Below are 26021 nucleotides of genomic sequence, written 5' to 3' on the forward strand. Positions count from 1 at the left end.
AGCTTTGCCATTCTTCTAAATATAATAGTTAATTTGTACCTATGACTATGCATAATCGTTATGTTGTATTGAATATACTATTACATATTTATGTACGTAGTATACATTTTCTCTGCTTTGGTCTTTTTTCTGATATTATGCATAGTAAGTATACTCACGAACTTCCTTCACAAAAGTATGTATTATATCGATTGTATTTAATCTAGGTATTATACCACTTATACACAAATACATACATGTTGCATGTGCGGGTTTTTTTTAATATACATACTTATGTATATATTTATTTGACTATCTATGTAGGTGATAAACTCATATTACTCAATGATTACATTATCTCATAAAAGACACGTATTCTGTTATACTTTTGCAATGGTAATTTACTTATTTTATGCTTCTGATTTGTTTCAGGCTTTGTTCCTGGTTTTCTGCCTCATCGTGTTGGCGTATTCTGCCCCATTCGATGATTCAAATCCATCAAATGCTGAAAGCGATGGTTACAAACCGTCTCCTGGAGATATACAACATATTATTATTAAGAAGATCCTCTTCAAGAAATTATTGCTCTTAGGATAAAATAAAAATAACAAATTACTTAATTTTACAATGCATTTATTCAATAGATTATAAATAAATAATAAAAAAAAATGCGTGTATTTTTATTACTTGATCTACATGTGTTTGGTAATGATTAATCAACGCCAAATGTTTATTATTAAATAAAATTTTAAAATATCACTTTGTAACGAAGTGATTTAATTAAAATTAGTTTTAATTATAAAATTATATTAATTTTTGTACTTTCCCGTGGATTAATTATTATCAATTTTTATTACATGTAGTTTCATTTACGTAAGAATAATTTATAATTTTTATTTCTACTAATTAATAATTATAATTCATTTAAAATTGGGTAACTTACTAAGCAAACACATTATAAATAGCCAAGTTATTCTTAAGTTTTAATCACAAAGCTCAAAAGTGTTCAGCGAGCAATAACTACTAGCAAGTGAAAATGAAGTCCCAATTGGTGAGTCTAACTACATATCTACCATTTTACTTAAAACCGCATTGACGAAAATAAAACAGTATTCGCTCAACGACTCTGTCGATTGATTAAAATGAAATAAGCAATACGCGAGAAGGGTTAAAGAAATTAAAGCCAAAGTAATGGTGAAGATGACCGCTACCCAAGATGACTTCATAGCTGATAAGAGTACAACAGGTCGGGGAATGCGAGATGGGTCAGCGAGATTTTGAGTATGTGGGAAGTTAAGTGGATACGATTTGCTTAGAATGAGCGGAGACAATAAATTCATGCGATGATTAACCTGATTGGTTTTATTTACAAGTGTTTATATATTAATCTATCATTTCAGTTGATACTCCTCGTCCTCTGTTTGGCCATGATTGCTTTCTGCTACCCATCGGATGATGGAATGTACACTGAAACTGAAGAATATAAGAAACCACAAGATGCTCGGCCAATACTTTTCCTGCTAAAGAAATTATTGGGATAAAATCAACTTCTTCGAAATCTTATAAAATATTTTACTTTACATATTTATTTTTTATATTAATCACAGTGCAATTTAATAAATAATATTTAATTTATATTTTGAAAGACTTATTATTTCTGCATATATGTACATATGTTTACACTAGCGATTAACATTTTGATAAAATAAGCGGAAACCTAGACACCCTTAAGATGGCTGGACGCCAGCGCTTTGTCCATACAAACATATTACATTTCTCCCTTCCTCAATTATGGCACTAAAGAAATTATTTTTTATTATGCTATGGATATCCACCATTGGCATGCATCTGTGCTTTTATTTTTATTTTTATAGGAGCTAGGAGCCGCCAAATATCTATAAAATCGCCTCTTTTTTACACCCACGAAAAGAGTCCAGCGTGCTTATTTAACGGTCGATTTAAAAAAAAAACGCCCACAGTTGCATAGAAAATATCTTTCTCATACCGATAATGATTTTTTTTTTAAATTGGTCCAGTTTCGGAGGAGAAAATTGGAGAATACGAAACCCCGATTTTGTCGATTTAAAATACGTATTATCTGGTCGAAGCGCAACTGTCGCATTCACTCAATATATATTGTTGCATTCACTCAATATATACATATATATCGAAGAAAGGAACGGCAACAAAATTAAGGGTTCGGGTGTATAGCCCTCTTAATTTACCGCGATCGATTTAACGGCGCACGTACTTATTTTCCAAAAAGTACTGTGGCATAAACGTGTTAACAGAAAGCGAACAGATCAAATCATTCAAAAATACAAAAAATCATCGATTACATAAAATATCTGAATAATTTTTATTCACAAATGTATAATTAGTAAGTATGTAGTTAGATACCTGTTATCAAAATTTTGTTGTACTTAATTGGAAAATCGACTTTCCCTATATCTACATATGTATGAATATTAAGTATCGATATATATGTACAATTCTGTTTTTTCATCAACTGTACATTAATTGGGTGATCGCTTATTCACCGAACCTCAGGTCTTCAAATTTGTTTACTATGCGTTATATTGAGCTAGGTTAAAACCAGGGCTGTGCAGTCGTAAAAAATCAACTCTTTATTATTTTTCTTAATCCAATAATAAATTTAAATTTGATAATTTCTTTATAAAAAAGTAAATCTATAATGTACATATGTATAAAAATGAATGTCTGTGTGTGTCTCGAATAGGCTCCGATTACGATGGAACTTTCAGGATAGTTGTATGCCGGGAAGATTACTGTGAAAAAAAAACGGGAATGAATGTCATTGCAACGCTATAATTTCAAATGTTTTTGCGTCGCGACCAACGTGTTCGTTGCCTGCGTTTTCTTGCATTGGAACGGGAACGGGAATTGCATGCGTTATTGTGGCATTGCAACGCATGCCGAAGTTTACTGTGAAAAAAATCGCCCAAAAACGGGAAAAATGGGAATGAGTGTCATTGCAACGCAATAATTTCAAATTTGTTCGCTGCCTGCACTTTTCCGACAAATGGGAACGGGAACGGTTTGCGATTGAATGCGTTTTCAGGATTTGTTGTATGCATGTCCGGAAAGCTTGCTGTGGAAAAAAAACGGGAACAAACCTCTTAATGATAATATTCGTAATTACGATTTTACCGACGCGAAAGTTCGAAGCGCCATTGTGTAGTCAAGGAAATGTGTTCGTTGGTAACCACGTTACCAGTTGGTTTTCTGAAGAGACGTTCTTGAGTTCCAACCATCTCTTGAAACGGGAACTAGCGGAACTAACGGAAACGGTTCAGCTAGCTATAAATAAAATCGTTGAACTTCACGTATTTTCATGTTTTGTGACCAAAACTGATTGTTTCCTACGTCTCACACTAATTACCAATAATTCAATAAATGGGTTACATGTCAATTTTTAGTGATTTTTTTTATTTTGAAAATCGCAATTATTTTTATGACTAACAATTTTATACGTTGGCAAGAAAAGTCGATCTTTCTAAAATCGTTGGAGTCGGAGTCGGTACATTTTTAATCGACTTCATAGCCGTGGTTAAATCATATGAGGAATAGCTAGAAGATACTTTCAATAAAATAGAATTTCAATGGTGTTTAAAAAAAAAATCGGAAAGATATGTTTTTTAAATATCTACACACATACATATATAGTAGAAATAATGAAAATTAAATCACCATAACTTACTAAAAGTTCGTATTTATGTAGAAATAATTATTTATGTAATCATCATCATCTACACTCACTCACAATCCACTGCCGGATTAAGGCCTCTCCAAAACGCTTCCATTCGTCTCTGTTTTGCGCAACTTTGATCCATCTCACCCCACTTTTTTTATAATTTCGTCTACCCATCTTCCTTACGGACTACCTTTCACCCTTTTACATTATCATGTGTAGGTACCACTCTAGCACTTCTTTTTCCACCTTTCTAGCTACGTAATCCGCCCATTGCCATTCCAATCCCTTCACTATATAACCAATACCCTTATAATACTTCTCACCCACGTATTGTACTTCCCATCTCCCCTCGTTATGCCAATCATACAGCGTTAAATACTTCTTTGAGTATATTGGGATGTGTAGTATCTTGGCGTTCAATGTCCAAGTTTCACATCCATACGTCATTGGCACAACACATCGATCGAAGATCTTTTTCTTCAGTCCATGTATGTATGTATTATTACATATTATAAATAAGTATTCACTACTTTTTAATTATTTTAGTTGTATTCGTTAATTTGATTGACAATTTTGAATAAAATGTGTAACGAACGATATTACGCGCGTCTTTATGCAGAGGGCGTGATATCTCGTTATTCTTCCAATGAGTCAAGTTAGGTGGAAACGTGGACTAACCTTGGGATATTTGTATAAATGTATATAGTCGGGGAGGTTCCTGACGGCAAGTCGTGTGCGTTGATAACAGCTTCCTCGTCGTCTCACGGCTGAGGTTTCTCCGGAAACGGCGTGAGGAATGCAGGGGAAGTTGGGCTGGAACTCAGGGGAGGGAGTGATGCTACACTCGACCTCGTGGCGGTTCTTCAGCACTGATGGCGGTGAATCTCTCGGCCCCGTCTCCCCCTGGAGACGTGCACAGGAGAGATGTTTCTTCGACGAGAGTTCGCGGGTAAGAGACAGCGCGCTCTACATGCGCGCGCGCCTATGAGGTTTTTCTGAGTTGCCACTCGAAATAAGGGCGAGTGTTGCCCTAGGGGACGATGGGAAAACGTGGTGTTACATCCTCCCCCTCGAGTTCAGAGGGCAAGCGTCCGGTCTCTGAACTCGGATAGCGCCGAAGCCTATCATTGTGCAACGGGCTTCGTACGAGGTCTTCTTCTGCATCGCTTCGGCACGACCGGTGCCGGAACGTCAGCCAGGTGGGGCATCCGCTCATCGGCCAGCGTATTGTCAGTTGTCTTGACGAATGTTGATGGTCTTCGCGGCCTTCCTTTTCTTCGCCTCGGCACGCTCGGCGCTGGAACGCCGACCAGGTGTGACATCCGCTGATCGACAGGCATGTTGACAGCGGACATGAGGAAGGTGGTGGGACTCAGGGTCTCCCTGATCCAGAAGGGCCCCTCTCGTACGGGGACGAACGTAGCGCTCCGCCCCTCTTCAGCGGGGTTGACGTATGGCGGCAGCAGCACCAGATCGGCGGCTCGATATCTGGTGTGGGCTCTTCGGTCTTGGTCCGCGTATCGTCTGCTCTGGTCCGGGCGCTTCCTCCAATCGAGGATAGGAGTCTTCGCGGGAGCTGGTACCTTCGTGGCCTTCAGGGCGGACGATAGGTGGGTCACCGGGGGGTTACAGGTGCGACAGTTCGCCGCTCTTCGGACTTGATCCGCGCGTTTTCTCTGTTCCGGGCGTTTTCTCCAGTCGAGGATAGGGGTCTTCGCGGGAGCTGGTGCCTTCGTCGCTCGGAGAACGGACGATAGGTGGGTCACCGGTATCTGGCGTGGACACGTCGCCAGGGCGATCGTTGACAACGTGGCCCCGGTCTTCGTCTTGCACGTGGGACAATTGCTCTTTATCACACCTGGAGCTCCGCAACCGTAACATGCGACAGGTGTTCTCGTATGTGTCTCCTTTTTCTTTCGACATTCTTCAACCGAATGTCCTCGGTTATGGCAGAACGAGCATGTTGGACGAAATCGCGGCCTTTGTTCGCCCATTCGGTCCGTTTTCGTGAATGCTCGGTCACTTCCGGCCGCGGGCCTTTCCCATGTGTCCGATGTGGGTCTCGAACGGCGTGGAATGTCGGGGCTCGCTATTGTTCTGGCCTCAGGTAGTCCCGTTGGGGTCTCGGCGTCCATATCGGCGATGTGGCGGGCGCAGAGAATCAATTCCTGGAAATTGTCTATCCGCTCTCGGCTCAAACGGGTTCGTAGAAAAGGAGATAATAGGCCGTATACAATGTCGAGTTGCATCGTTTCGGGAATGTCGTACGGCATTTTCGCGAATAACGCGCGTTTTCGATTTACGAAAAGGTCCGTTGATTCCCCTTCTAGTTGCCTAGTTGCGCTAACTTCGAGAAACAGACGGTAAGCCGGTCGACGTTCGCCGTAGCTGCTTCGTAGCGCCTCTAGCGCCATGGACCAGGTGGGGGTGGAAGGTTTCATTCCCACCCACCAAGTGGCCGCGTCTCGATCGAGCATCATGGGTAAACCTAGAAGCGCGTCCTCGTCGGGGATTCGGCAACAGTTTTTGAACGTCTCGATGGCATCAATGAACGCCTCGACTGATTCCGACGAGTCGCCGGCAAACCGAGATTTGCAATTCGCAAAATTTCCCGCCGCGACCGGGGCAGGTGAAATGACGGGGGAAGGAACAGATGCGGTGTTGGAAGCTATAAGCTGCTCCATCATCAGCTTCATCATCTCCATCAGCAACGCGCCGTCTACTGGAACTGGTGATGGGGGAGTCGACTGACCTTCCGGTGGGGAAGCCGACTGTCCTTCCGGTGGGGAAGTCGCTCGTGAAGAAGACGCGTCTGGGTCTACGTTCCCCGCGGAGCGTAGACCGTGCATCTTCGTGTTGACTTCGTGAACGCAAAAGTGACTTGCTGGTCAGGCCCACTCGTTGGGCGCCAATGTAACGAACGATATTACGCGCGTCTTTATGCAGAGGGCGTGATATCTCGTTATTCTTCCAATGAGTCAAGTTAGGTGGAAACGTGGACTAACCTTGGGATATTTGTATAAATGTATATAGTCGGGGAGGTTCCTGACGGCAAGTCGGGTGCGTTGATAACAGCTTCCTCGTCGTCTCACGGCTGAGGTTTCTCCGGAAACGGCGTGAGGAATGCAGGGGAAGTTGGGCTGGAACTCAGGGGAGGGAGTGATGCTACACTCGACCTCGTGGCGGTTCTTCAGCACTGATGGCGGTGAATCTCTCGGCCCCGTCTCCCCCTGGAGACGTGCACAGGAGAGATGTTTCTTCGACGAGAGTTCGCGGGTAAGAGACAGCGCGCTCTACATGCGCGCGCGCCTATGAGGTTTTTCTGAGTTGCCACTCGAAATAAGGGCGAGTGTTGCCCTAGGGGACGATGGGAAAACGTGGTGTTACAAATGGTATTATTATTTCACTAGATATTATTCATAGTCAGTCTGTCAATCATGCGCAGATTATTTTGTCGATAATCATTCGATATAAATTTCATTGAGCAAGCCTAGAGAGTTTTAGTGCAAATGTTGAAATTTATTTCACTTGCTTGACCCTGATCGTGTCAGATGTGAAAACGAATATTGATAGATGCTATGGGTGCGTTGAAGGATGGCGATTGCATAAAAATTGCGGAATCTGTATGCAACATCTCTTCGACCCGATATTTGGTGACCTTTCCTCTTGATTTTATTCAGTCATAATGATGAAACCAAATCCATATGAGCGATAGTTTCTTTATGGGCTCGACCGTTTTGAAACATCTACCTCCTCCTCCACGAAAATGTTCTTGTATAAAATAACATGCATCAGTGTCAAAGACGATACTCTCTTTCATCACTGACTTGTAAACACTAATCCAAAAATGAAAGTGCAATTGGTGAGCGTTTTCTTTTTAATCAAAATCAGTCCCTTTTATAGTATAGTAACTTATCTGCATGTCGTTGATAGATCTTTTTACTTATTCATTATTTTCTCTTTTATGTTCTAATATGACATTATCAATTTTGCAGATATTTTTGATATTTTTATGTCTGGCTTTGCTGGCATATTGCTCGGCAAACGATTATGATGGTCCTGCTGGATTTGGTGAAGGTGAAAAATATAGGCCATCGGAATCTCAGTCCTTCTTTTTATTGTTGAAAAAGAAACTAAAACTACTCTTCGGGTAGTAAAATGAATAAATTGATATGAAAGTACTAGCAGAAAGTAAAACATGTGCACCTAGGAAAATTATTCAACACATTCTGTGATACTCACAAGTCTCATTTAAAGCATAATCAATGGAAGTACAAAATAAGGATTAAAAAATATATATGAAAGGGAATGTAACAAAAAATGTAAATTTGTAATAAATGATTTATTTACATAACGAGTGATTATTTTTCCATTTCTATCCATCCTAAACTTTATTTTATTAATCCATATTTTACATAGGCTCTATGTATTGCACAGTATTTGGTTCATCTTTAATTACATGTACGTCTTTTCAACTTCCTAATGTAAATGGCAGGATATAAAAGGTAGTTTGACCTACATGCACAATTCGTGTAAATAAATTTGTATTTATAAATACGATTTATACATGAAAAAAAAATCGATGATAAATAATATACATATCAATAATTAATACAAATACTTAAGAAAAATGAATCAATTATTTTCATCATGTATGTATTTTAAATTGCGTAAAAATATGAGACGTTACTAAGTGAGTGATAACTTAATATAATAGCTAAGCATTATATGTACTAATGGTAGTATTTAGCATAAGAAATTTAGTTTTTCTAATGTGTTTCTTTCTATTATATACATATGTATATAGAATACATACACAAGCTCAGTTCAACTGTTGAGGTCAGGGTTTGATTTGTAACACATTGACTTTTCGCAAGTGTGTGGTATTCCACCATAGAAATCAATTTCTTGTTAAAACGCCTGAAAATGTTATTTTCAAAGATGATGAATCCTTTAAAAAATAACTATTGTATCTAAATTACCAACGTGTCAGGCTGATGCTTATATAATATTAATTGTATTTGAGAAAAAATATATAAAAATGCGTTGGTTTAAACTAAGCGAGTAATGTAAACAGTGTTTTTTAGTAATAAATCGGTATGTTTATATAAGAGAATATTTTTCGCGATTTCAAAAAACATCTGAAATGGTAAAATCTAAAACAATTCCAAATTTAGCTTAAAAGTAATTAAAAAAAATATGTATTAACAAAAAAAAAAAAAAGATAATTACAAATATATCACAATTTCATCAATTCTTTTAAATAAAAAATTTGTCAATATCGAATCCATATAAAATATTTCACTATCACCAACTGCGGAAACATACTTAAATATATTCAAGTATTTTGCATTACTATTAATGTTGATGAGGCAACATGATCTTGTAAAATGGGAGTGCTCAATATTTCACCACGATGAACTTTGCACGACACTCTAATGATATTCCCCAAAGAATATGTTCCGGGCGATGTACAAGCTATTTGCAGAGGGATTATATTACTTTTCAAAGAAGACAATGATATTTGCACTCCACCAGAATCGTTGCCGCCGATCCCGACCCAGCCGACTCCAGGGCACTTGTTAACGAAACTAAAAGAATATATTTAAATTAACTGACAAATAAAACACATTCTCGATGTAATAGAATATTTTTACAATCAATATACCTTTTCAAGCCAGTGTTTACTACAACTATAACATCTTTTGTAGAACAATTGACTAAATGTAACTTCACAGGTACCAAACAAACATGCAACTTCTTGAAATCGTGCACAACTTCAAATTGATGTTCCAATGTAAAAGTGATCAGTCTCTCATCCAAAGGAGAAAAATTTGAATTCATCAAGTTGCCGGTAGTGTTCGAAATATTATCGCTACCAAATAACTTTACAGGTGGATTTTCGGCAGATTTTGATGCCTCGACATTATGACTAGTCACTTTCATGCTTAATTTATCTAGACCAATGTGATGCTGTCCGATTGCTACTCTTTGGCTTCCTCCACTTTCGGTTATATCAGCTTTCCACCTAACAACTAAAACTGAATTTAGGCATTCCTCGTCTATATCCATCACATTTTCAAACCCGATATCACTTAATCCACTAACGCCAAATGCTGACGAATAGTTTGTTACAAAGTTGGAATAAGGTTTATCTTTAATCGATACTAAATTATCGTCTGAATTGATTTTTATGTCAGAATGTAATACTTCATTTTCGCCACATTTCGTTAATGTCCTTTTAGCGCGCGTTATTATATGTAATGTCTCTTGACTACTGAGGGATTTGACATCATCATTAATAGGCACAAAATTATCTAGAGTCCAATTTTGACTGAGGAGAGACACTTGTTGAACCTCTAATGAAGTTAGTATACCGTGATGTACTTGATTGACATTTTTCACTTCGATAGCCATATTCAAACTTTCTCGGTAAATCGAATTATCACTATCTGGCCTAAGATTACGTCTTGCTAAAGCAGAAACTTGAACTGAGTCCTGAAAATTTAATCACGGTTAGAAACAAAAATATGCACAAAATTTTGACAAGAGTTAATAAAAATGAATAAAAAAACCTTTAATGTAATATTCCACGTATGTCGCAAAAGTCTGTGTTTTGGTAATGCATTAGCGTGCATATTTTCATAATAAAATAAAGCATGTAATTTATGATTTCCAGTTTGCTCTGGCGCTCGTAACCAGAGAACAGTAGAATAAGTTTGTCCTGCACCCAAAGAATCCAAAACCTTTAAGCAATGACGATTTCGGATACGTTTTTCTTTTTCCAACAAGAGTTGTCTTTCATCTACAAATTAATAAACATTTAAAATTGGTTATTAATTATTATATACTTTTCTTCAATATTTATATAAGAATGAATTAATTGGAAATTAAATAACAACCTTGAATAACCAGAGGTTTCGTGTATTTCGATTCTATAAGTGCAGCAAAAGGTTTTACACTGTTGTCAACAGACAATGATAAGTATTGTGGATGAGATAACCCGACAAACAAATTTTTCAATCCAACTCGTCCTATGTTTTTAAATTCGACACTCATTCTTTGGAGTTCACCACATAGAAGTTGATCACATATTTCAGAAAAAGTTACCTGTAAAATAAATTCAACCATAAATAGTGAAGCAATACTGAATATTAAATGAAATTATTCCTCGTTGTCATAAAGAATACTTGTAAGCAAGGTGAAGGAGGAACAACAACAATATTTAATCTGTTATCAATTCCATATTGTGATTCCGCTGAACCGTCTTTTACTCCTTTTAATTTAGGTCCTTTAATTTCAAATATTTGCTTGCCTAAAACAGTTATTCCATTTGGCGTTGCGTCTTCTCCCGGTGGGATTGGATTACACAACCTATAAAAACATGCACGGATTCTATAAAATATATATACTCTGAAGAATACAGAACCATCACAAAGAAAGATTTGATAACTTACTTGAAAGAAACGCCAAGTAAAGTAAGTTCCCCGGGATGCAAAGGCGTCAAGTTCATTGTTATAGGTGTTATTTTATCACTCTGTAGTAGTATTAAGGGAACTTTTTGCGTTGTCACTACCGATTTATCATATTCTGTATCAGTAAGGATACAATTTTCATTGTAAAACATATCATTTTGACTTTTAGCATCTGAATTAAGCAACGTCTGTGTTTTGAACTGCCAAAGTAACTGAACATCGATGATAGAAATATCAATTTGCAGTGGATTCAACAAATGCACCAGAACTTGAACAGGTTCTATAATAATAATAATATTTATTCATGAATAAAATAAATAAATATATATAAATAAATAAAAATTGATAATTATTATCATACCTCCTTGTGGAGCGATGGGATTTGTAGAATTATCTGATATTTTACAAAACAAAGAAATCGTCGGTTTAAAAATCATAACAGGTGCCCCTTTTGCCTTATGAATCATCATTTCTTCTAAAGAAGCCCAAAGCTTATCGATGGTAGGAACTGCAGCAAGCGGTGTCCCAGAAGCAATTAATTTTCCAGGAGTGAGTGCAGGAGTTAAGCCCCCGCACAGTACTGCAGTCATATTACTATCTAAAAGAGGTACTGGAAGTTGTGGAAGACTCGATTGTTCCGGTTCTTGAGATAGCCATTGCTAAAATATTTAAAGATTATTTTAAACAGAGATATATTGTAGATGGATATCAGTGCGGCACCGCATCGAAAGTCGAAAAATCGAAATCTTTATGACGATGTTTGTTTACCATGCATACATATGAAGAGCGGGTAGTATATATGTACATATATCAGTGGCGTGCAGTAAAATTCTCTCTTTTTTTGTCGCACAGTCTTACTTCATTTGCGCGAGCAGGTTACAAAAGGAACAGGCTGTTCCTCTTGTATCCTGCCCGAGCACATTAAGTAAGGCTGTACGACACGATAAAAAGAGAGAATTTCACCGCACGCTAGTGATATACATATATTATATATACATAGTACCTCTTACCATGCATACATTCTTTTCAATCTTTCGATTTTCGATCATTGCTTTTCGATTTTTCGACTTTCGATGCAGTGAACCAGACCCATATCAGTGGCATGTCGTTTATATATGCTGTTCATGCGAACTTGAACAACATCTAACATACATACACTCAAAAATTTCAACAGAAGGTGTATAATTAAGGGCGGGATGCTATAGTATGCTTGTGTGAACAAGTCCATACAGAACAAGTCCAGCATGGCTTCTACAGCGTCCCCCTTACCAACACAACGCTTAATGCATACGCCTTAAAAATGTTGAACTGAAAAATGTATTGAATTATTTACTTGAACGATGTGTAGATATTCCCTCAAAAAGGCAGCTTGTTGAGCTGGTGGTTGTAAAGATCTAGGAGCTAAAAGCGAAGAAAGGGCTGCTGAGGAAGCGTCCCACGCACGAACTTGACCAGCAAGTCTTCCGACAGCAAACTCTATGTGGTCTGTAGCTAATCTCCAACCACCACCTTGATATACCTAAAATTTTTTTCACACAAATAAGTTTTAATTAAAAAAAATACAATTAAACATAGTCAGAAAAAACTACGATAAAGATATGCTAGTTATACCTGATATGCTTGTTTGTAACATCTCAAAGAATGTTTTCTTTGTCCCGCTTTTGAGTACCTATGTCCAGCTAGTACCATATGGAATGCGTATTTTCTCGGAAGTGTTTTTCTTGTGGGACCAGCAAGAAAACAGAGAGCAGCATGTTCTAAAAGTACAGCACTTCGTAAGTCGCAATCTTCTGAAGTCATCCGAATTAATTGCTTAGCAGCTTCTCCGTGTAAACCACGATTGTTCAAGCATAAGACCGAAAGTAAAGTTGCACGCACTGCATATTGGGGCATTCTTAAATAAGAAAATTTTAACATGATAAATTGAGTAATATCCATTATATATATTTACATATATACTCTAAGCAATGTACCTGCAAGAGTTGGAATATCTCATTATGCTTTCCTCCATGTAGTCAAATGTTTTTCTAGATGATTCGTTACCCATAAAAGCACTTAAAGCTGCCATTTCTAGTGCACCTGCATAGCAAAGCCAAGCATTATCGCTGAAATACTCGCGTTTGGCTGTGTGATAAACCTGGAATGCAAGACTCCATTGTCCGAGCATGAACCAGATATCGCCCAACCGTCTCAACTGAAGTTCCGGACAATCGCCTGTATAACTATAAATAAAAACATTAGATCTGGCACAAAAAAAAAAATGAAAATATATTTAGCTGTCACATACATAACAGAATTGACAGGCATATTAGTTCCAGGTTTGTTTGTACCAAACCATCGTTTTGTTGCTATGAACAGTGATCTACTAACACCTTTCTTGTTGGAAACCTGGAATAATTTTCAACCATAATGAAAACAACAAATTAATCTCATTAATTCTAATTAGGTAAAAATAGTATTGTATTATAATATTAACCGCATCTTGAAGTTGAAATATTTGTCTTTCAAAATATGGTAACAGAGCTTTGAACGCAAAATCTTGAACAAAAACTCTAATATTTTCAATATCTTGAGTGGATAAGCACGCTCCGTGAACTACTCCGATTCCTGCATTACCAGATGTGTTCTCCCAAACATTTGGATTTATAACTCCTGTATCACTTTCCATGCTGTTTGACATTACATCACTCTGGACATACAAAATGTAAGACAAGTATTTGAGTATAGCATATATTTGATTGAACAGAGTTAGTTAAAATATAAAATTTAAAAAATCAGTACAAAGTACAAATAATACCTATCAAAATACCACATAGTTGTACATATACAATGAATATTTGTTTTACCGTATTTACACGAAGAGTGTAAATTAAATTGACAAGTTTTACGTCATACCTGCACCGAAAATAATGAGCCATTTTGTGTAAATAAAATCATATTAAAAATGAGTGTTAAAAACATGTATCAAATGTACTATATAAGTCCCAAAATTCACGTGTAAGACATCACAATATACATATAACAATGAATTCATGGAATAGGCAATGTTGAACATGTATGACAAAGTAAGCAATACAGAAATCTTTTGTTAATTGTTGATTATTAAATTCCAATTGATTAAGTACATATTTGGTTAATATATCTAATGTTATATTTCTATGTATTATCAAGAATTAACAAAAGGATGCAACGACGCGCAACAAACCTGCAAGCTATTAGCAGAATCAAAGGCAATGGATGATTCAATGTCTTCCGAAGGACTTAACGGATGAACCTGGACAGTAACAACCCCACTTTCACTTGCTTCAGTAGCAGACTCACACATTACATTAGAAATTTCTGCTGGACCAGCGCTCAAATCTTGTTTATTTTCCAGGCCAATATTCACGGGCATACTTGACACGACACTAATATCAGCTGGAGTTCTCGGCATGCTTTCTTTATCGGAACCGCTGTCCTATAATACAGGATGTTTTAAGTTGAATTATTTTTATAAGATTTCAGTGGAAACATATTATATTAGAGAAATATAAATATATATTACATTATTTTCAAATCTACGTATTAAAAATTTCGACCATGGATCTGGCAATACAGTATTGTCGCCGTCATTTGGATTCCTCGAATTTATTGACATAAAAAAGCAATTACCAGCGCCATACGTCTGCTTCAATGATTCAAAATACCTTTTCGCTCTAAAAATTAATGAAATAACGTAAATATAATAAAAATTCAAACAAATGCACTTTTCAATACAAATTTTTCATACTTTTCAATATTTCCCTCCAGAGCATCGTGCAAAAGAACATAACATCTTAGAACATTAGTATTAAACCATTTGGGTAGCTTTGGTGGCGTTACATTTTGCATTTGTGATAATTGTTGACCCATATGTTTCATGGTTTCAATGGGATCCGCTTCAGTTGTAGTAACGACGAGTAGGCAAGCAACAAAATGTTTTGTGAATTCATGATCAGAAGGGAACTGAACATTAAAAAATGTTTCGCGCCATGCTTCAAACCAAGGTGTTGCCGCTGGAATGTCTAGGTGGAAGCGTCCTAAAGATTTATACATAATAAAATTTAAATACATATTTGATGTATAATAGTATAAAATAATACAAATATAATAATAACCAATTTGAATTGAAACCGTTTTATCATTGTAAGTATTGCTAACGGATTCGTTTAAAAATTTTCTAGCTAAAGTAGGTTGAGGAGGCCTCGTGTTGACATTACTGATATTTAATTTTAAATTTTTAACCGAATATTGCTGACCCGATGGATCTCTGATATGACCTGAAAAAAAAAAGAATAAATATTACATTTCACAATTATTTTTTTTGTAATACAAATACATATAGTATACTCGTAGTTATCATAGTAACGATTAAAAAAAAATTAAAACATATTTTAAAATTCAACGCTTAGCGTATGCTTGCGAAATTCTTACCAACCAATGCTACATTTGAAATTAAAACAATGGATTAAGAGATTATTTCACGAATGAAACGACAAACAAATAAATTGACAAATTGATTAAATTCGATTAAAAAAATTGAAGCTGCATAGAGCAACCTCATCTGGGTCCAAGATGAAGCTGGAAATAATAATCACAGAAGAAAAAAAAATCAATTTGAATTTGAAGCAATTGAAATATCTAAGGTATGTGAGTTAATGGTGAACTTTGATTTTAAAAAATGATCAGAGTGGTTAGAAGGTGATTCAAGTGATTTTTAGTTTCAATATACATACGTATATACATATGAGATATGCAGCTCTCATTTTAGCTGTCAGTTAGTCAGGAAATTATACAGGTACAAGAAGATATTATCAATTGTAGCATTATCAGACAATGATGACATATATTAACACTGTACGAGTATCAAACAAATTGGATTTTCATATTTAAAAATATACATAATTAGCTCTTGGAAAATTCGTGTGCAAGTATGTTGTTGATATACAATTTTTTTCAAACGAAATAATTCTTTCCCATAAATATTTATATATTATTCTGAATCTAAAAGAGTCATTGTGCCTTTGACTTACTATTCCAAATTTTACACACACATATGTAGATATATTTGTATGTAGTTGAGTAATATTTATTAGATAGTTGGTATATCCGTATGTGATTATCGGCATAGAGTGAGAATTAAGTTGGTGTACCTATGCAGTTTGTTTCAAATGGAAATTTAGATATAGAGTCTAACAATTCATTATCTTATCATAAAATGAAATTGAAGAATGGAAACAAGTTCAAGAATATGTATGGGTGAGAGAGTAGGAACCTTCGGAGGAGAGTCGGCAGAAGGGCTGAAGCAGTTCGACGAAGGTGAGGTTGTTCTTCTGCGCGAGAAGATCGGCGGAGGGGCTGGGAAGAGCCGCCACGGCCGGACCGAACGAGAGAGACACCAGCTCGTGGGGGTGGGGCTGGGGAGTCGCCCCCGACCCCGACCCCGACCCCGACCCCAGACCCGCTCCCCCTTGCATTCTCCGACCCCGCGCCTCACGCCCTGCCTCCTCCACTGCACCACTCAGCGCTCAACTGTCAAACGACACCGAGCATAGCAACTTTTTTACCGCCCATCAACACGCCATGTTTACGATTACGATATACGTACATATGTACAATACGGTGCGGTGAATATTGCAAGCAAGGATAAACACTACTATACAATTTCAACGAAACAGCTCGAATGTGTCGTTTTGAAAAGAATATCTCATGTACGGTACCATGAACGCCATATTTTTTCCATATGTTTAAAACTATCTAAAAAAACCTACGTCCCACATCCCACGCTGTGTGATTTCGCCCGTATACAGGTCTGTTCATACCTATCCAGCACGACCCGTATTATGCAGGTGTCCTGCAAGTGCGGATAGTATTCTTTGGTACATTATATGGACGTATTCATAATCCATTCGCGCATGCGCATTTATGCATTCATGTGCGTCCATATAGAATGTGTTCCGACCAAGTCTTCATGGTCAGCTTTCGTGGCGTTACGACCAAAGGAGCCGGTTTGGAGGGAGATCGGCGCCGAGCGCGCGTCCCCGCATTCTATTCGTTTTCCGCGTCGGTCGAGTGAACATCTCTGTTCGCTACCGAGTTGGTTCCCACCACCGAGTCCCGATCAGCTCAGCCTTGATCGGCAGACGATACTGGAAGTACAGCTTCAGTATACGTCCGGTGAGAAGTGAGGAATTCCTGGTCTCTCTTCGTCGAAGTCAGATCACGTAGCCACGTGGTTGAGTGAGGTTACCATAACCTCTTGAACACGTGCGCGCTAATTTCAAGTCGGACTCCCCCCCCCCCCTTTTTCCCCCCCCCCCTCTGCTTGATCTCTGTATATACATATATATATAAAATACAGTCACCATACAAACAGAATTATAACCTGTTTTCATTACTATTCACTTTCCCGCCTTTGTCCCGTATCACCCTCACTTACGCACACTGTACGAGAGAGAGAGAGATATACATCGAGCCGAGCCGACAGCAGCAGAGACCAGACCGCAGACGACGACCTGTGGATCCCTTGGAGGAAACCAGCCCCGCCCACGCTTACCACGAGCTTCTACGAAATCGACTTCCGGGGTGCTCTCGAGTTGAACATCCCTGGAGTCTGTACAGAATGTACTAAAGAATACTGTCCGTACTTGCAGGATTCGGGTCGTGCTGGATAGGTATGAACAGACCTTACTTCGCCGTACATACTGTGGCGGCTCGCTTATACGACATGGTCGAGTTTGGTTGCCTTCCTGCGAGTGGGAACCAACTCGGCTGGGTTCGGAGAGCTACTACTCACTCTGTCTTCAGCTGTCATATAATAAACACGTGCATTAACATGCCAGTCGTCTCATTCGTTCATCCTCCATAATACAAATACAAATGTATTAATCGAGCAATAAAGATCCTCTTCCAAACAAACACAGCACGTGTTTCGTTAGACCGGGATACGGTCAAAATACCTTCCCTGCCTATATCAATTTTTTTTTTGCTCTCTTCCTTTGTATGGAGAGGTCTATTGTGATTTTATGGCTGAACCCTTGCCGCATAAGTATATTGATGTGGCTGCATTAGGCGACACCTTAAGGGGGGGGGGCGACATAAGCAGCGAAATCAAAATACAATTTGAATCACTCAATAATCGAAATCAAAAGGTACTTTTGGCACCTTTTGATTTCATGCGCTCGTCGGAGGACTTTTGATGCGACAGCGCGAAGCTATTATTTTTATTTGTTATATATGTACGTAGGGCCGTACGGTATTTTTTTTTCAGTATGATGATGAAGTATTCGAAATACCGCCTCCAAAACTTTTTTCTAACCTTCGATTGTGATTTAAAAAAACTATTAAACGGATTATTTCGCATATTACAATCGCTACCACGAACATCATAAATACGGAATATCTGACACTCGAGTTCTCGTTAGTATGATAGTTCACATGGGTAACTCTCGATTAAAGGTCTGTTCATACCTATCCAGCACAACCCGTATCCTGCAGGTGTCATGCAAGTGCGGATAGTATTCTTTGGTACATTCTATATGGACGCGCATGAATGCGTAAATGCCATTAATATATAATACACTAGATCCGCCGGTAGGTAGGTACCGCTGCGTCGTAGGAAAAAAAACAATTTTTTTCCCAACTTCCCCGCTAGTTAAACCCCCCGCACCCCTCAGTTAGTGAAGAAAAGATCTCCGACCAAAATCACACGTCAGGGTCCATCTATGTGTATTATACATCAATGGTAAATGCGCATGCGCGAATGGAGTGTGAATACGTCCATATAATGTACGAAAGAATACTATCCGCACTTGCATGACACCTGCAGGATACGGGTCGTGCTGGATAGGTATGAACAGACCTTAATGGGATTTTCTAATGCGAGATCACTTTGTGCGGAATAATCACCGAGACCACATAATGAATTGATGCGATTGGCTACGTCCACACTACCGATATCTACACCCAATATTTAGGAATTTTTCCATATCCAGTTCCTAAATAGCAACCACAGGTTGCTATATGGGAACTGGACAGTGGCGTCTCGTCCGTATGGGCTGCGGAGCTGCAGTCCTCCCAATACAGTACAAATGCATGCTATTTTTGTCATCCATATGGGCTGCGGGCTGCAGACCTCCCAGTATAGTATATATTCAAGCTATTTTTGTTTTCATTCGATCACCGGTTTGGTTAACGAGCTACTACAGCCTGAATAATCTCTGCAGCCCCCCACCACTATGAAATCTCACGAGTCGCTACTGGAACTGGATATGGAAAATTCGAAAATATCGGGTGTAGATATCGGGGTAAACGACTACTAGTCAAATGTGAACTAGTCACAGGAAAACCGGTCGCTCTAGATCGGTCACACTAAAACTGGTCACGAGAAAACTGGTCACACCCTAAAATCGGTTGACTGATTTTAGGGTGTGACCAGTTTTCTCGTGACCAGTTTTAGTGTGACGGGTGATCACGTGTGACCGATCTAGAGCGACCGGTTGTCCTGTGACCGGTTCACATTTGACTAGTAATCACCGAACCAGATATCGGTAGTGTGGACATAGCCATTGATTTTGTGTAGATGTGGAAGGAAATGGAGTGAAAATAGACTGGCAACACTGATCGCGGCTCTTTCAATCGCAGCATCCATTCGAGGAGGCACGTGCATCTCTTCCTCGTTGGCAGGTTTGACAAATTCCTCGATCGGGACCAGGCGATGGGGGCGCGGCTGAAGCACCCCCCCTCCTTTTCCCTCCACTGAGCAATAGCGCTTCTTCGCCACACACCCTTCGCCACGTGTCTCACGCGATTTACGTGTTTTGCAGTTGCAGTTGCAGTTGACAGCAGCAGCATCAGATGGCATCTCCTATGGTGTTTGAGAAATTCTGGTCGGACAAGAGTGCTCACGCAGACGCCGAACGCCGCCACTACGAGTCTCTCGCCAAGGTACTTCCGTCGACGACAGATCATTTGGCAAATTGCCTTCCTCGCCCTCGCCCTCGCCATGACATTGACTCGGACTCGGACTCGGTCCAACGTCATCGACGTGTCATCGCGTCTGACTCCAACTCCAACTCCAACTCTGCATTGTCGCTAGCAGCAAATCAAATCAATCACACTTTAACTGACGGTTGGCTGCATTGCTTCGAAGCTCGATTGAAAATTCAATAATTATGTGCATTTCGTTTGTTCTAATTACGTAAAAAATTTATTTAGATAGACATTCCTCGAATTTTACACATATATACATGTAATACATTGTTTCATTTCAGTCGATTGAAAGCGTTGGATTAATAAGTCGATAAAATATATGTTTTAATTTAAATCAACCACATTCTGATATAAAGCTTGTATTTTTTTTTTCAACACAACCTCCGTTCCAAGAATTTTCCACATTGTGTAATATATCGAAGAAAATCAATACTTCAAAATTTGTACATGTCATTTTTTTTTGGTACTTCACTATCTGGAGGCATTTCTTTAAAACATAATATATATTTTTATTATAAATAAAACCTAACCTGTTGTTTCAATAATTAAATAAACTTATGTATGTAGTTTTAAATTTAAGTCCAGAAGTGACTCGAATTGATTTTGATTTTTAAATGCTTTTTATTATTACGAAATTATGTTCACAATACATCTTATATCGATTTTAATAGCTACCGATCTACTGATCATTTTCTATTTTACAATTTAATTTAATTTGGTTAGTAATTATAGTGTTATATTATTCTAATGTTAATCTACAGCATACTAGGAAAAAGAGCTCAAAACCCTATTTACAATCCTTATAAATGCTCATAATACATCTAATACATAATATTAATTAATTTAATGACTCGAATACATTGTCGTTTCTGACCATCTGTCTCCAAATTAATGATCACCAATTGTTTATTACGCCACTATACTTGCGCTCAACGATCCGAGTATGGACGCCAGATTGTGGATCAATCAAATTGTAGTGATGATTGTCTTTGCAAATTCAAAATCCAGCTTTTTCTAATTCTTCAACTGCTGTCTGCCAATTCGACTAAAAGCCATTCGTGATTCTTCCAACGTAATCCACAATTAAAGAAGTTCCGGCATTACTCTTTCTTTTTGTAAGCTAGCTTTCGACTATTGATCTCTAGTCTACTATCGTCTGTTTGTTCAGATTCTCAGCGCAGATTTATCTCATGTAGTTGTTCCAGTCATTGGTTGTGCCTAATATTCTTCCTGGCACAGTTTGGTAGACGTCAATTCTTGGGCCTACAACATAAGAAACGAATGGCCGTCACAAATGGTAGACGACTGTTCATGAACTAATTTCTATTTCATGTTGTCTTGCACACAGCATCTTTGTTGCCAAGATTCCTCTCTTTTGCAAGTACGTAACGCCATCTTTTCCGGTAGATAGTAGACCGAATAAGTTATTTTTAAATGCCTCCAGATAATGGAAAAGTACCTTTTTTTTATTATTAAACATATATTTTATCTAAGTTTATTAAACGCAACGCTTTCAAATTTATGTTGAAATTCATACAATAGATAAAGATTTACTCGTTTCATATAAGGCGTTTATATTTACTCATGATTACTTAATATATCCAAGTTCAGTTTGTAATTGTAACCCACTGTTGTGAGATAAGCTACCATTATTTTGACATAGTTTTACAAAAAAGAGTAATTATATTTTACTCTTTGTAATTGTAGTCAATATTTGAATATAGATCCAAAGGCAAACTTATATAATAAATCAAATTTAAACATCATTTTTATATTTCAAATTTGTGATTAAATTGGCATGAACTCAATACTAACAAAATATATAAAATTCCTTTTTATTTCGTTCAATTGTGCTTTTTATGTACGTAACGCCTTATATGTGTATACATTTACGTATTTTGCACATAAAATTCATTTAATTTTTATTTCAACTATTCGTATGTATGTCTATGTGTCTGCATTTTATTTTTTCATTGGTGATTGGATTTTGATATCCTTGATTTTTAAGTTAAAATACTATGTATATGATTGATTGGGGCTTCTCTACATTATTCGAAATTTTTTTGGAATGACGAACGTGGCTTTTGGTTATTTATTTGGAAATGAAATGAAGTTCTTAAGTTTAACCCATTGGTGTCGAAATTACTAACGTATGTGTATGATATAATTGGGAACTCATTTGGATGCTTTTGTAGTTGGTTTTTAATATTTAGGCGATCATCCGAGGAGAAGTATTCATAAAATGTAATTTTAAAAGCGTATATAATCCCACCGTTCACTTTGTGTTGCTGTGTTTATAGGCGAGCAAAAAAACTCCGTTATTGATATGTGAAAATGTTTGGATAGACAAGAGGAAGTATGATAACGCTGAACGTCAGTATTATGAAAAACTGGCAAAGGTACTTTTGAACATTGTTTTAAGTCCAAAAGGCATATTTTTTTTATTTCTTGCACATTTTTTGGTAAAATTTAAAGTAAATTCATCTTTAGATCCATCAAGTCACAAAGAGTCTCCATCAAAATAATCACTTGTATGCCATTTCATTCGTATGGTTTACACAGTCGTTGCGTGAATGAGTTGTGTTATATCGTAGGTGTTGAAATTCTGTTTTGTGTTTTTACAAGCAGCCCGTTACGACCGGTGATGAATTAATCACCGACGAGGGGATTTGTGAGTATACTGAATCGTTTAATGACAAAATTGTTCCGAAATTTACGCAGTGCGCCGACGCAATGGAAGTAAAAGATAAAAAGAATGTCGTTGCCAAGGAGCCGACTCCGCCGAAAACCGCAGCTCCTGAAGTCGTTGTGCCAGAAAAGACATCGAGGAGACGTCGTCGTAACAAAGGATCCGTCGGTCACTCGGAATCCTCGAACAAAGGTGATTCCATCTCGGAAGCGCCCCCACAATGTATCGAGGAAGTGGTTGTAGCGCCACCGGTTAAAGATATTGTTCAGCCGAAACCGAAGGAGACTAAAGATAAACCCAAGCAGGACAAAAAACATAAGAATAAAAACGATAAAAGTAACATTAAGTCTGAGGAAGTTGTGAAAGCCGAGGAAGTCGTGAAAACCGAGGAAGTTTGCGAAGTTCAGTCGAATTTGCCGAAGGTATATTTTTGGCATTGTGATCATTCGTTGTTGCACAAATATTATAATGCCTATTTATACATTAAAATGCACCCGCTTCTATGGTTTTTAATTATTTTATTTTTTTATTTAAGTCGAAGCATGTATGTATTATTATTTGATTTATTTGGACATATTATCAGTTTATATCAAATACGAAAACAACAGTATATTTCAATCGAAAGGAAAGTATTTACGTATTGTGTGTGTTTTTCAATCATATTCATGATGTATCAATATTTTCATATTCATTTCAATATATGTAGTTATAATAATATTTCTTATTTTCAGTTTGTGTTATAGTACATAGGTATGTAGTAGTAATTTATGATAACGCAATCATAAATTACGTAGATTTGGGTATAATTTGCCTTTTTTTTTATTGATTTTTAATTGCACAATTCATATTACTCGTAATTTTGTTCGGAGATTATGATCTATATGAGGAAGAAGTCGTGTTTAAACGGTGTTATTTTATATAGGGTTGTAATGCTCAAGTTAGTGGACAGTGCTCTCTCGCCAGCGAAGTCGCTAAAGCCAGACAACACATCAAAAAGTCACTGGAATGCGTAAGTATACCAAGATTATATTCGGATTTTAAAATATTGAGAAAGAAGTTGTGCAATTTAAATTTGGGTAGTAATATTCAATATTCCATTTAGTTTTCACGTCAGTGATATATCGATGTATAAATCATGCAAATTATACCTACACGATGATGAGGTGCATATGTCAGCAATATCTTGGACGACTGAGAAATATGATGCTTACATACATACTTTTGAATTTATGTATATTCTAAAAAATTGAACCTTTACTGGTTTTGGCTTTACTAACCATTTTCGCTTCTCATTTAACTTTTTGGTTGAGTGGGTTTTCTTTTTTATTTTATAATCCCAAATATAAATTTTTAAATTTAATTTTTATGTAAAATTAGTTTGATTGAGATGTTTTTATGTTGTTTAAATTAATACAATTTTTTGTGTTTGAAGATGGACAGTGTCCTAGCTAATGTGCCAAACACCGAGGTCACCTCCAAATTTAACAGTATCGTAACTGAAGTTTCACAACTCAGTTCTGCTCTCAATGACCTAAGAAGTTTGGTATTGAGCCTCAAAAGCGAAGTAGAACAATTGAAGAAAGCTCAAAATGTTCCAGCTGCTGCAGTAAGTTTTTCATCAGACTATTTTATTAAAACATAATAACAAGTGATCTTGCTATTGCTATAAATTTTACAGTCGAAGTGTATTTTCAGTTGTAATATATTCCAATTGACGGTTTAGGTCATTCATATTCGGATACAATTCTACTAATCAATTATATCTCTACAAGCACAAATACACTTTCAAAAATGTGCTCCAATTGTAATATAACAGTTGAGTTTTGACAGTTTTGACTTTATTGCGAATGTTTAAGAATTCATTAATGCGATAATATTTGCTAGGTATTACGAATAAACGTAATGAGTACTGTATTGAGATAACTCTAAGAATATGTTCAAAACAAAAATGTGACTTTCTAACTCAATTTGCTACTTGAGTGAGATCTATCCTGGTACCAACTTATAATTGAACTGTATTTTCAATTGTAATATGTTTCAACCATTTGGAATATAATTCTCCATATCAATCAATTTACGTGGGTTAGACGGAATATATTCCAACTAGTCAAAATATATTACCACTGAAAATACACTTCAACTATGTATAATGGTAGTTGCTACCGGGTTAGATGGTATATATTATAACTGGAAGATACACTTCAACTGTAACATATGTCGATAAACAGTTATGAAATGGGGAAGCATTTAATATTTTTTTATAATGCTTTGAATATTTAACTGTTTCAGCCTGCTAAAGCCGCTGCTTCCAAACCTGCACCTGTTCCAGCTCCAAAGGATGAGCCCGATGATGGTGTTGATTTGTTCGCTTCAGATTCCGAAGACGAAGAGGCTGCTAAAATCAAGGAAGAAAGACTAGCAGCATATGCTGCCAAAAAATCAAAGAGTCTGTCTAAATACATTGCGCTTTTTAATTTTCACATGATCCAGTATATTTAAATGTGTGTGTGTAATTTTTAGAGCCAGTTTTGATCGCAAAGTCAAATATTATTTTGGATTGTAAGCCGTGGGATGATGAAACCGACATGAAAGCTATGGAAGCTCAAGTGAGGAAAATCACAGCTGACGGACTATTGTGGGGAGCGTCCAAATGCGTTCCGTTGGCTTACGGTATCCAGAAATTGCAAATTTCTTGCGTCGTAGAAGACGAAAAGATCTCTATTGATTGGTTGCAAGAAGAAATTGAAAAGATCGAGGAATTGGTGTGTTTTTATTACATAAAATTTTCAAGGATTTGAAATATTTCCATTTTTTACTTTTCTCTTAACTTTATTATTGTGTTTTTAGGTTCAAAGTTGTGATATTGCTGCTTTTAACAAAGTTTGAAGATAAGCATGGATGCTCAATTTTAAATCTTTAATTTTTATTTTAAAAATGAGATTTCTTATGTCCTTGTGATATTATTTCTTGTGAATTAAAATAGATCTAATGTTGTACGTTTTTTCATAATATTGTGAATTCAGTAAAAAGTAAAGTAAAAAAAAAAAATAGTTGAAAATGTATGTGTATGTATCTAATTACTAATCTCTTTTAAAATAAAATTGTAAGATTATATTCGCATTTTTATATTACCTTTTTTTTATAAATGTGTTTT

General features: G+C 37.0%; 2 protein-coding genes across 6 annotated transcripts; one reads left to right on the forward strand and one right to left on the reverse strand.

The window, feature by feature from the left end:
• Positions 1-8022: 8022 nt before the first annotated feature.
• l(3)76BDm (trafficking protein particle complex subunit 8 homolog l(3)76BDm) lies at positions 8023-16731 on the reverse strand. Its single transcript, XM_077439183.1, has 17 exons — positions 16463-16731; positions 15306-15467; positions 14939-15227; positions 14714-14864; positions 14375-14626; positions 13646-13858; positions 13457-13557; positions 13143-13391; positions 12781-13063; positions 12503-12688; positions 11531-11828; positions 11152-11449; positions 10885-11068; positions 10597-10804; positions 10270-10499; positions 9363-10192; positions 8023-9285 (listed from the first exon to the last, which is right to left on the reverse strand). The coding sequence occupies exons 1-17, from the start codon at positions 16662-16664 to the stop codon at positions 9033-9035; spliced, it is 4389 nt and encodes a 1462-aa protein (XP_077295309.1). The 5' UTR covers positions 16665-16731; the 3' UTR covers positions 8023-9032.
• A 2972-nt stretch (positions 16732-19703) lies between these two features.
• On the forward strand, positions 19704-25992 carry eEF1delta (elongation factor 1-delta). 5 transcript variants are annotated; one of them, XM_077440407.1, is made up of 8 exons: positions 19774-19872; positions 20013-20133; positions 22479-22577; positions 22804-23289; positions 24300-24473; positions 25157-25313; positions 25388-25629; positions 25715-25990. In XM_077440407.1, the coding sequence occupies exons 2-8, from the start codon at positions 20044-20046 to the stop codon at positions 25751-25753; spliced, it is 1287 nt and encodes a 428-aa protein (XP_077296533.1). In that variant the 5' UTR covers positions 19774-19872; positions 20013-20043; the 3' UTR covers positions 25754-25990. The 5 variants fall into 5 exon arrangements, with proteins under 5 accessions (XP_077296534.1, XP_077296533.1, XP_077296532.1 ...); XM_077440406.1 differs by having other exon boundaries at positions 19786-19872; positions 20019-20133; XM_077440410.1 differs by lacking the exon at positions 22804-23289 and adding an exon at positions 23790-23876 and having other exon boundaries at positions 19786-19872; positions 20019-20133.
• Positions 25993-26021: the final 29 nt, after the last annotated feature.

This window comes from Arctopsyche grandis, chromosome 10 (assembly GCF_051622035.1).
Source record: "Arctopsyche grandis isolate Sample6627 chromosome 10, ASM5162203v2, whole genome shotgun sequence".
NCBI lineage: Eukaryota > Metazoa > Arthropoda > Insecta > Trichoptera > Hydropsychidae > Arctopsyche > Arctopsyche grandis.